Consider the following 10,898-nt stretch of genomic DNA (forward strand, 5'->3'; position numbering starts at 1 on the left):
CCAGCAGCACCAGGTGCTCAGCGCAGCAGTTGCTGCTGCTTGCACCCGGCTTGTCCTTGCTGCTGCTCCGGCTGCTTCAGTTGAGGGGCAGCAGCTGCTGCGCAGTGTCCTACGGCACTTTTGCTGCGCGCTGCTGCTGCTGCTGCAGCAACAGCAGCAGCAGCACCACCAGAAGCAGCAGGCTAGCGAGGAGCGGTCCTGTCAAGACTACTGAAGACAGCTTTCGCTGCTGCTGCAGCTGCTGTTGCTGCTGCTGCTGCTGCTGCTGCTAACGGGGCAACAGCGCAGCGGAGACACTGAAGTGTATCAGGTTTATTGGCTTCTGGGGTGTACGTACACCTCAGCCAGGCCTAACCTAAAAGTTTCTTAAAAGTAGTTTCAGTTTATTTGCATGCAACTATCTGGCGCTGCTGCCGTGTTAGGCAGCAGCAGCAGCAGCAGCAGCAGCAGCAGCAGCAGCGGACCGCGCTGCTGCTGCTGCAGCTGGCGGAGCCGGGAGTCAGTCCGCCTTCCTGCGGCTGGAGGCCGGCTGCTGCTGCTGTTGGTTTCGCTGCGGCGCAGCAGCAGCGGCAGCAGCAGCAGCAGCAGCAGGAGCTTTGTCCGCTGCTGCTGCTGCAGCAGCACCCCGAGCAGCAGCGTACTCCTGCTTCACAGCAAGTGCAGCATAAGCAGCTGTCAGCAGCAGCAGCACGCCGCAGGAAGCAGCACCAGCCACGAACATGTTATCTGCTGCTGCTGCTGCTGGGCGCTGCTGCTGCAGCAAACGGTACAAACCCCAAAGGGTCCCCAGCGGCAGCAGCAGCAGCAGCAGCGACCACAGCACGAATTGCTGCAGCACTTCCCTGTTGGCCTCGTGGAAGATAATCTCCTTCAGCGTGCGGCGCTTCGGCTCCTGCTGCTGCTGCTGTTCCTGCTGCTGCTGCTGCTGCTGTTCCTGCTGTTGCTGCTGCTGCTGCTGTTGTTGCTGCTGCTGCTGCTCTTGGCTGCCGCGCCGGCGCACAGCCCCACCCTGTGAGGGCACCATTACTCTGACACTACAGCTGCTGCTGCTTTCGTCGGATCTGCTGCTGCTGCTGCTGCGTCTGTTGTTGCTGCTGCTGCTGCTCTGTTGCTGCTGCTGCTCTGCTGCTGGAGCGAGTCGTGTGCGCAGTTTCAAAGCGGTGTGCACTTTGAATAAGTTTAGTTTGCTTTTGTTTCTGCTGCTGCTGCTGCTGCTGCAGTGGTGTGCTCGCAGATGGCCTTCTGCTGCGCCTGTTGCTGCTGCTGTTGCTGTTGCTGCTGCTGCCTGGGATCCTTCCACTGCGCTGCAGCGTACACCGCGGCTTCAGTCGGCGTGTTGCCACTGCTGCTGCTGCTGCAGTTGCTGCTGCTGCTGCTGCTGCTGCATGTGTCTTCTGTTGAGGCCCTCCGAGGCTTCAAGGCTGAGCAGTCACACCGAGGTGTCGATACACCCCAAACGAGCCCCTAGTCTTTGAAATGACCCACAGCAAGCCATTATTTATTCAATGAATTTGCTGCTGCTGCTGCAGCTGCTGCTGCTGCAGCTGGTGTGGCAAAAACCTGGCTGGGCAAGGGCAGCAGCAGCAGCAGCAGCAGCAGCCCCAGGCGGCTGCTGCTACTGTTATGTCTTTAAAGCCACTATGGTTCGAGTTGTCCACCAAAACTCTAAATAATAAATGCAATTTGCTTTTTGTTGCTGCTGCTGCCTCAGCTAAATCGACTGCAGATCTGCTGCGCCTGCAGCCCAGGTACGAAACGCCCCCCTTATCCCGATCACTGCTGCTGCTGCTGCTGCTGTTGCTGCTGCTGCTGCTGCTGCTGCTTAGCTGAGCAAATCACTGTCCTCCTTCTCTCGCGCGTGCCCTTCGCCGCAGCAAACGCATACCAGCACCAGCACTACCCGCAGCAGCAGCAGCAGCAGCAGCAGCAGCAGCAGCTGCGTGGCTCGCCTCGGGACCCGCAACAGCTGCAGCACGAAATGGCCGAGGGAGGGGCCCCCAGGGGGCCCCCCAAGCTGCTGCTGCAGCGCGTGGGGCTGCAGGGCCTCAAGGCCGGTTTGCTGCAGGCGCAGACACGGGGGGCCCCCGCGCTGTGTCTTTCTTACGGGAAGGAGCTGCTGGACAGATTTGCTGCTGCTCTCAAAGATGAAGGTGAGGCACTTGCTGCTGCTGCTGCTGCTGCTGCTGCTGCTGCTGCTGCTGCAGCTGCTGCTGCGACGCTGCCCCTGAAGCTGCTGCTGCCGGTGCTGCTGTCCACGGGGGTTCTCGCCGCCGCGGTTCTGTCTCCCTGGCTGGAGCTTTTGCTGCTGCTGCTGCTGCTGTTGCTGCTGCTGCTGCTGCGTTTGCTGCAGTATATGCTGTTTACGAGACTGTCTACCTCGCGGCCTTGACCCTTAACGAGCCAGCTGTTTATGAGGTACCTGAGGCCGCAGTCCTGCTGCAGCAACTGCTGCTGCTGCTGCAGCAACTGCTGCTGCTGCTGCAGCAATTGCTGCTGCAGCAGCAGCAGCAGCAAGAGTTCAACCAGATGCATCAGCAGCGGCCAAAGCAGCAGCACCTGCGCCTGCACTTGCTGCTGCTGCTGCTGCTGCTGCTGTGTTGCTGCTGCAGCGGTGCTACAACGCGCTGGTTGCCCGCTGGGGCAGCAGCAGCAAACGGCTGCGGGGGCTGCTGATGCTGCAGCAGGAAGCAGCAGGAAAGCACCAGCAGGCAATTCGGCTGCTGGCAGATTATCTGCAGCAGCACCACGGAGATGTGGGGGCCAGAAGAAGAGTCGTGGCCACCTACAGAATCCAGGTTTGCTGCTGCTGCTGCTGCTGCTGCTGCTGCTGCTGCTGCTGCTGCTGCGGGTGATGCGGGTGATGCGGGTGCTGGGCCTGGGCGTGGTTGGAGTACTGCTGCTGCTGCTGCTGCTGCTGTTGCTGCTGCTGTTGGGATGGTTGCTGCGGCTGAGTGCGATGTGTGTGCGGCCTTGCTGCTGCTGCTGCTGCTGCTGCAGGGGAACTACAAGAGCTGCATTTCTTTCCTCATTTCGTGGGTCCAGTGCTTTGGGGGCAGCAGCAGCAGCAACAGCAGCAGCAGCACTAGCTTTAGTTTCAGCAGCAGCAGCAACAGCAGCAGCAGCACTAGCCTTAGTTTCAGCAGCAGCAGCAGCAGCACTAGCCTCAGTTCCAGCAGCAGCAGCGGCAGCAGCACTAGCCTCATTCCTAGCAGCAGCAGCAGCGCTAGCCCCATTTCCAGCAGCAGCAGCAGCAGCAGCACTAGCCTGAGTTCCAGCAGCAGCAGCAGCACTAGCCTCATTCCCAGCAGCAGCAGCAGCAGCAGCAGCAGCAGCAGCAGATTGTGTGCGCAGGCACCTGCGGGAGTACGCGGGGGATAAGGAGGCGTGGCACGAGTTAGCTGAGGTGTACATACACCTCATGCTGCTGCAGCAAGCAGCTTTTGTTTGGGAAGAGCTGCTGATGAGGGAGCCAAACAATCTTTACTATCTTCTTTCTTACGGAGAGGTGCTGCTGCTGCTGCTGCTGCTGCTGTTGTTGTTGTTGCTGCTGCTGCTGCTGCTGCTGCTGCTGCTGCTGCTGCTGCTCTGTTGCTGCAGCGGGTCCTGCTGCTGCGCCTGTTGCTCCTGCTGTTCTTTCTGCTGCGTTCCTGCTGCAGCGCGTCTTGCTGCTGTTCTCTTTGGTGCTGCTGCTGCTGCTGCTGCTCATTTTGCTGTTGCAGCACCTTTTGCTGCTGAAGTGCTTGCCGCTTCAGAGGCTGTTTGCTAGGGTTTAGGGTTTAGGTTGGAGGCGGGGGTCTAGGGTTTAGGGTTTAGGGTTTGGGGTTTGGGGGCTGCAGTGTGGGGTGTGGGGTGTGGGGTGTGGGGTGTACGTACAGCTGCAGTGCTCGCTGCAGCAGCCACTCCTTGGCTGCTGCTACTTCGCAAGAGTGCTGCTGCTGGATGCTGCCAATCCTCGGGCTCTTTGGGATTTGCTGCTGGTGCTGCAGCTCCCCTTTTGCTGCTGCTGTGTCTCTTGCTGCGCTGCTGCTGTCTCTCCTTGCTGCTGCTGTCGCTGCTGCTGCTCTTTGGGATTTGCTGCTGGTGCTGCAGCTCCCCTTTTGCTGCTGCTGTGTCTCTTGCTGCGGTGCTGCTGCTGTTTCCTCCTGCTGCTGCTGCTGCGGCTTCCGTATTGCCTTTGATGCTTCACTTTTGTGTCTCTTTTTTGCTGCTGCTTCTGTGCTGTTTTGTGTCGATTTTATTTTCTTTTTTTTAATTATTTTTTCTTTTTGCTGCTGCTGCCTTTTTGGCATTATAGATTTCTCATTCTTTCATTTTATATTTACTTTTTGCTCTTCCTTTTCTGAACTTGTCTTGCTGCTGCTGCTGCTTCCTTTGCTGCAGGGGTCGCAGGACATCGTGCTGCAGCAGCAGCAGCAGAAGCAGCAGCAGAGCGGCTCGAAGCAGCAGCAGCAGCAGCAGCAGCGGCAGCGGCAGCAGCGCAAACGCCCCGAAGACTTGGAAGCACAAGAGGCCCTCAAATCTGCTGCTACTCTTTTGGCTCTGGGCCTGGAAGCAGCAAAACGTCTTGACAAGATGTACGAGCAGCAGCTGCAGCAGGTCAGCAGCAGCTGCAGCAGCAGCTGCAGCAGCAGCTGCAGCAGCAGCTGCAGCAGCAGCAGCAGCAGCGACTGCAGCAGCAGCTGCAGCAGCTGCAGAAGCAGGGCTGTAGAGCCGCCTGGATGAGCGGCAGCACGCGGGAGTGTGATCCTGCAGCTGCAGCAGTTGCTGCTATTGCTGCTGCTGGTGCTTCTGCTGCTGCTGCTGCCGATTTTGCTGCTGCATCCTGCAATACTTTCATTTTGCTGCTGCTGCTGCTGCTGCCTCTGCTTTGCGCACAGAAGGGCTGCAGGATCTTCGCAGCAGCAGCAAGAAGGCGAATTGCTGCTCTTCAAAAGTCTCTTGAGCAGCACCGAGCTGCCTAATGTAAATGTTCCTGCAGCAGCAGCAGCAGAGGCAGCAGCAGCAGCAGAGGCAGCAGCAGCAGCAGAGGCAGCAGCAGCAGCAGTTGCTGCCGCTGCCGCAGAGGCTGGCATTCCTGAGGCCCACTTTCGTTTGCTGCTGCTGCTGCCGCATCATAGCGACTGTTGCAGCAGATGCTGGAAACTGTTCAGCAGCGGCAGCAGCAGCAGCAGCAGCAGCTGCTGCTGCTGCTGCTGCGGCTTTTCTGGCTGTCTTTAAGCTATCAAGAGCAGCAGCTGCTGCTGCTGCAGGAAGGTGCACTTGCTGCAGCACGACGGGCAGGCAGCTGCAGCGTCGTTTGGTCAGAAGCCACCGACTGAGGTTTTAGGGTTTAGGGTTTAGGGTTTAGGGTTTAGGGTTTAGGGTTTGGGGGTTTTCCCATATAGCTGTTTAGGCCCTGCACTTGTAGTGCCTTCGCGGCCTCAGCACTTCCACAGCTAGCTGTGGCAGCTAGCACTGCTGGCCCCAGCTAGCTGCAGCTAGCTGCAGCTAGCTGCAGCTAGCTAGCTGCAGCGGTAGCTAGCCATGCCTGGCTGCAGCTAGCTGAGACTGGCTCTAGCTAGCCATGGCTAGCTGCAGCTGGCTGCAGCTAGCTGGGACTGGCTGCTGCTAGCCATGGCTGGCTGCAGCTAGCCATGGCTGACTGCAGCTAGCCATGGCTAGCCGTAGCTAGCTGATACAACCCCCAGCTAGCTAGCTGGGGCTAGCTGCTGCTAGTTGGGGGTAGCTGGGCCTAGCTGATGGTAACTGGCTAGCTGTAGCTGGCTGTAGCTGGCTGTAGCTAGCTGTGGCTAGCTGTAGCTAGCTGTGGCTGGCCGTAGCTAGCTGGGGCTAGCCGTGGCTAGCTGGGGGCTGTGGCGGCGCAGTGTTGCAGCAGGCGAGCTGGGAGTTTCTGCTGCGGGCCTCATTCGGGCGTCTGCTGCTGCTGCTGCTGCCGATGCTGCTGCTGCTGCTGCTGCTGCTGCAGGTCCACGGCCGACGCGCAGATGGTGTCGCCGCCAGCTGCCAAAAATGTCTTTTAACGGACAATTTGAAAGTCAATTTCAATTAAAATTCCCAAATATTGGAAAATAAAACAAGAAATAAAGTAATTTAAATGTTAGAAGCACCCTGTGCTCGCTGGGGCCCCGGGGCTCCCAGCAGCAGCGCCGGGCCCGCCGCCGCTGCAGCAGCAGCAGCATTGTCTGAGGTGTACGTACAGCTGGAGTTGCTTCGCGGTTGTTCGGTTTAAACTTTTTAATTTAATTTGTTTTTCATTTCATTTCATTTGTTAGTCAAGTAGAGGCTGAGGGCGCCTCCCACAGAGCTCAGCAGCCACTGGCGCCGACGCGGCGAGCGAGACGCCCAGCAGCCACGCTAGCCTTCCTCTGACTCTCTCAAATCAATTAAATTTGGTTTTAATAATAATAAAACATCAAATTATTTGCAAAATAATAAATTTAACTTTTCAAGAGCCGCTCGGGAGTCCGCGCGCAGCAGCAGCAGCAGCGGCCTCGGCGCCTGCAGACGCAGCAGCTGCAGCCGACTCGCAGCAGCGGGCACATGGAGGCAGCAGACGGGCTGCTGCTGCAGCAGCAGCAGCCGCTGCTGCTGCAGCAGCAGCAGCCCCCAGAAGTGTTCCCTGTGGGCGCTGCAGGCCCCCGTGAAGGCGCAGCAGCTGCAGCTGCTGCAGCAGCAGTTGTGGCGGCGGCAGTGGAGGCAGCAGGCGCCACCGCCGTCGCAGCAGCAGCAGCAGCAGCACCGTCAGCAGCAGCAGCAGCAGCAGCAGCACCGTCAGCAGCAGGCGAAGAGCTGAAGCGCGAGGCGGGGCCAGGCCCCCAAGGAGGGGCCCCCAGCAGCAGCAAAGCTGCAGCAGCAGCAGCAGCACTCTTTGCCCTCAGCGAGGAAGACCTCAGGAAGACATACACCCGCATTCGCCGTGCTGCTGCTGCACTGCAGCAGGAGCTGCAGGAGCAGCAGCAGCTGCTGCTGCAGCACGTGCGCCGCCGCAGGGCCCTCGACTTAGAGATCGCCGAGCTCAAGAGCCGCGCCAGCGCCCTCCCCAGCAGCAGCAGCAGCAGCAGCAGCAGCAGCAGCAGCAGCAGCAGCAGCAGCAGCAGCAGCAGCAGCAGAGCAGCAGCAGCAGCAGCAGCAGCAGCAGCAGCAGCAGCAGCAGCAGCAGCAGCAGCAGCAGCAGCAGCAGCAATGAAGAACAAGTTCCCAGATTTCTCAAAGAAGACCCTCTTGCTGCAGTCCCTGCTATGATTGGGGGCCTCATTGGCCGCTACAAAAAGCCTGCGCAGCAGCTGGGGGCCTCGCTGCTGAGCGGGGTGCAGCAGCTGCAGCAGCAGCTGCAGCAGGAGCTGCGGCAGCTGCAGCAGCAGCAAAAAAAAGCAGAAGCAGAAAGGAAAGCAGAGCTCATGGCCAAGGCCCTGCAAAGACACCAAGAGCGCCTCGAGCTCATGGAAATCCAAAGGCTCAAGAGCCAGTACCAGCAGCAGCAGCAGCAGCAGCAACAGCAGCAGCAGCAGGAGCAGCAGCAGCAGGAGGAGCAGCAGCAGCAGCCGCCGCAGCAACGCCAGCCGCAGCTGCCGCAGCCGCAACAGGTGCTGCAAGAGCAGCAGATGCTGCAGGAGCAGCAGCTGCAGCAGCAACGCCAGCTGCAGCAGCAGCGGCAGCTGCAGCAGCAGCAGCTAATGCAGCGGCCCCAAGTGCTGCAGCAGCCGTGCAGTGCTGCTGCTGCTCGCAGCGCGGCGCAGCAGCAGCAAAGAGGGACTCTCATGGCGCGGCTTCATCGGCTCTTTAGCGATCCTGTGCCTGCTGCTGCTGCTGCAGAAGAAGCAGCAGCAGCAGCGGAAAAAGCAGCAGCAGCAGCAGCAGCAGCAGCAGGGCCACCAGCAGAAGCAGCAAAAGTGAGCAACGGAAAGTTTGCAGCAGCTATGAAGCAACAACAGCATCAGCATCGGCTGCAGCAATTGCCGCAGCAGCAGTTGCTGCTGCAGCAGCAGCAACAGCAGTTGCTGCAGCAGCAGCAGCAGCAGCAGGGTGCAGCCGTAGTGCCCGCCACTCAGATATTTCGGATTTGCTCTGATGTGGAATCAAGCCCTGAAAAATGCAGCAGCAGCAGCAGCAGCAGCAGCAAGGACATCAGCAGCAGCAGCAAGAGCAGCAGCAGCAACAGCCGTGGAAAAGTTGCTGCAGGTGGGCAGCCGGCAGCAATCGCCTCTTCCGGTCCCTCAAGCCCGAGCAGCAGCAGCAGCAGCAGCAGCAGCAGCAGCAGCAGCAGCAGCAATAGTAGCAGCAGCCGAGGGGCGCGTATAGTGCGCACTCCGTCTGCTGCAGCTGCTGCAGCAGCACCTCGCTTGTCAGCCCCCTCCTCGCCCTCAGCGGCGTCGCCCTCAGCAGCAGCAGCAGCAGCAGCAGCAAGTGCTGCTGCTGCTGCTGCTGCTGCTGCTGCTGCTGCGTCCGCGGGTGCCGGAGACGAGGGCGCTGCGTGCTCTCCCGGCGCGCTGTCGCCCCGCAGCAGCAGCAGCAGCAGCAGCAGCAGCAGCAGCAGCAGCAGCAGCAGCGAGTGCCCCATTCTGGTGGCGGAGATCGAAGTGGGGGGCCGGCTGTGTCTGCTGCAGCTGCAAGCCACGGAGCGCTGCAGCGATGCTGCTGCTGCTTGGGTGGACAGCAGCTGGGGTTTGCTGCAGCGGGAGTGGAGAGCAGCAGCAGCAACAGCAGCAACTTTTCTCGAAAGAAGAAAAGCAGCAGCAGCACTCGAGGCCTTTTTGAAAGAAGTCGAAGAAACAGCAGAAGTGCTTCCCGTCCACGTCCAAAGGCGCTGGGCAGACATCTTCAACGCCTACAGCAGCAGCAGCAGCAGCAGCAGCAGCAGCAGCAGCAGCAGCAGCGGCGGCAGCAGCAGGCACAGGTGAAGCCTCCCCTGCACAGGTTGCGGCGGGTGCTCCTGCTGCGGCTTCGCAGCAGCCGCAGCAAGCTTACAAGGGCAGCAGCAGCTGCTGCTGCTGCAGCAGCTGCTGCTGCTGCTGCAGCAGCAGCTGCTGCTGCTGCTGCAGCAGCTGTTTGTGCTGCTGCTGCTGCTGCAGAAGCTGCTGCTAGTGGCTAGAGTGTTCAGGGGCAGCGCAATGGCGCCAAAGACAGCACTCTGGCACAGGCCCCTGCTGCAGCTACTGATGTTGCCGCTGCTGCTTTTGCTGCTGCTTTTGCTGCTGCTGCTTTTGCTGCTGCTGCTTTTGCTGCTGCAGTTGCTGCTGCTGCTGCTGCAGGCGGTGCGTGCTGATCTGTGTGTGGGCTGGCTGGAGTGTACGTACACCTGGGAGCTGCGCGAGCTCACTTGTGTCTTCTGGCTTTTGAGTTTATTTCATTTAATTGTTAATCCATTTATTTGTTTATTATTTATTTATTTATTTAGTTATTTATCATTTAAAAGCCGAGAGAGCCAGACGGAAAAGATACAGCAGCGAAAAGCAGCTGCAGCAGCAACAGCAGCAGCAGCAGCAGCAGCAGCAGCAGCAGCAGCAGCAGCAGCAGAGGCGCCGCATGAAGCAGATGAATTTGGGCGCTACATAACGCACTAGGGCACAGGCTGCTGCTGCCCAGCTAGCCAGGACTTTGGCCCTCGCTAGCCACAGCAGCAGCAGCAGCTAGTCACAGCAGCAGCAGCAGCAGCAGCAGCTAGCCACAGCAGCAGCAGCAGCAGCTAGCCACAGCAGCAGCAGTAGCTAGCTGAAGCTGCAGCCCCAGATAGCCAAGCTAGCCCAAGGATGGGCCTAGCTAGCTGCAGGCTCGAGCCCTACATGCTGGGCCAGGCTGCTGCTGCTGCAGTGCAGGCAAGCTGCAGCAGCTGGCTAGTCAGAGGGGCGAAGAGCAGCAAAATTAGCTGCTGCTGCTGCTGCTGCTGCTGCTGCTTCGGTGTGGCGCTGCTGCTGCGCGCTGCAGTGTACGTGTGCGAACACCGCAGCAGCGCGGGGGCCCCTCTCCGCAGCTCATTCGCAGCAGTAGCAGCAGCAGCTGCTGCTGCTGCTGCTGCAGCAATCAGGTGACCCCTGGTAGCAAGTTGCTGGACACAAAGCGTAGGTGTTTCTGCTGCTGCTGCTGCTGCTGCTGCTGCTGCTGCTGCTGCATGCGCTGTCTGCTCCGCCGACCAGGGGCTGCAGCAAACTGCTGCGCAGCGCTTGGGGCCCTGCTGCTGCTTGAGGGGTGTCAGTGAAGAAAAGTGAATTTGTAGTCCAAAGAGTTTGCTGCTGCTGCTGCTGCTGCTGCGCTGCGCAGCCTGAGGTGTACGTACACTCGAACCGCCACTGCCCGCGCTGCTGCTGCTCGCCAGCACTGCAGCGCAGCGCCCGCAGCGGCCCCACAGAGAGCTGCAGCAGCAGCAAAAGCAGCAGCAAAAGCAGTTCTAACTCACTTGCAGCAGCAGCAGCAGCAGGAAGAAGGCCCGTCGCTCGGCAGCAAGCCGCGCCAACACCGCAGCAGCAGCAGCAGCAGCAGCAGCACTACCGCTGGGTGTCCTCTGTGGACTCTTTTGGAGAAGCAGCTGCTGTTGTCTCAGGAGCTGTGGTTTGTGGCCCGAAGCTGCAGCCTTAGGGTTTAGGGTTTAGGGTTTAGGGTTTAGGGTTTGGAGGTTGGGGTTGGAGCGCGACTGCTGCAGGCCCGGGAGAGCTGCGTCGATGGCCAGGGCCTGCAGCCTTTAGGGTTTAGGGTTTATGGTTTAGGGTTTAGGGAGCTTCTGCGGAGATGTCGGAGCCAGCAGCAGCAGCAGCAGGCGCAGCAGCAGCAGCAGCAGCTGCTGCTGCAGGGGCCCCCCCGGGGGCCCCCCCCGAAGCAGCGGGGGAGCCCTGCGAGTCTGTGAGCTGCGGCGGCCGCCACGCGAGCAGCAGCAGCAGCAGCGGGGGCCCCCCCGCCCCCGCCCCCCC

The 10,898-nt window shown here is 60.1% G+C and overlaps 4 protein-coding genes across 4 annotated transcripts in view; 3 read left to right on the top strand and 1 right to left on the bottom strand.

Moving 5' to 3' along the window:
* Positions 1–214, top strand: part of ENH_00023200 (hypothetical protein, conserved) — a gene marked incomplete at both ends in the record, with an annotated part of 2,769 nt that extends 2,555 nt beyond the window's left edge. The window contains one exon of the mRNA XM_013579656.1: positions 1–214. This exon is cut by the window's left edge and continues 2,555 nt beyond it. Within this exon, the coding sequence (XP_013435110.1) occupies positions 1–214 (214 nt within the window).
* Positions 215–499: 285 nt separating this feature from the next.
* Positions 500–1,024, bottom strand: ENH_00023210 (hypothetical protein; the record flags this gene model as incomplete). Its single annotated transcript, XM_013579657.1, has 1 exon — positions 500–1,024. The coding sequence occupies one exon, from the start codon at positions 1,022–1,024 to the stop codon at positions 500–502; it is 525 nt and encodes a 174-aa protein (XP_013435111.1).
* Positions 1,025–1,978: 954 nt separating this feature from the next.
* Positions 1,979–7,242, top strand: ENH_00023220 (TPR Domain containing protein, putative; the record flags this gene model as incomplete). The annotated part of the gene is made up of 5 exons (XM_013579658.1): positions 1,979–2,150; positions 2,351–2,415; positions 2,610–2,795; positions 4,381–4,596; positions 6,451–7,242. 5 exons carry the CDS (start codon positions 1,979–1,981, stop codon positions 7,240–7,242), a joined length of 1,431 nt encoding a protein of 476 aa, XP_013435112.1.
* Positions 7,243–7,397: 155 nt separating this feature from the next.
* ENH_00023230 (hypothetical protein) lies at positions 7,398–8,897 on the top strand (the record flags this gene model as incomplete). Its single annotated transcript, XM_013579659.1, has 1 exon — positions 7,398–8,897. One exon carries the CDS (start codon positions 7,398–7,400, stop codon positions 8,895–8,897), a length of 1,500 nt encoding a protein of 499 aa, XP_013435113.1.
* Positions 8,898–10,898: the final 2,001 nt, after the last annotated feature.

Source organism: Eimeria necatrix, genomic scaffold (genome assembly GCF_000499385.1).
Source record: "Eimeria necatrix Houghton genomic scaffold, Enh_scaff181, whole genome shotgun sequence".
Taxonomy (NCBI): Eukaryota; Apicomplexa; class Conoidasida; order Eucoccidiorida; family Eimeriidae; genus Eimeria; species Eimeria necatrix.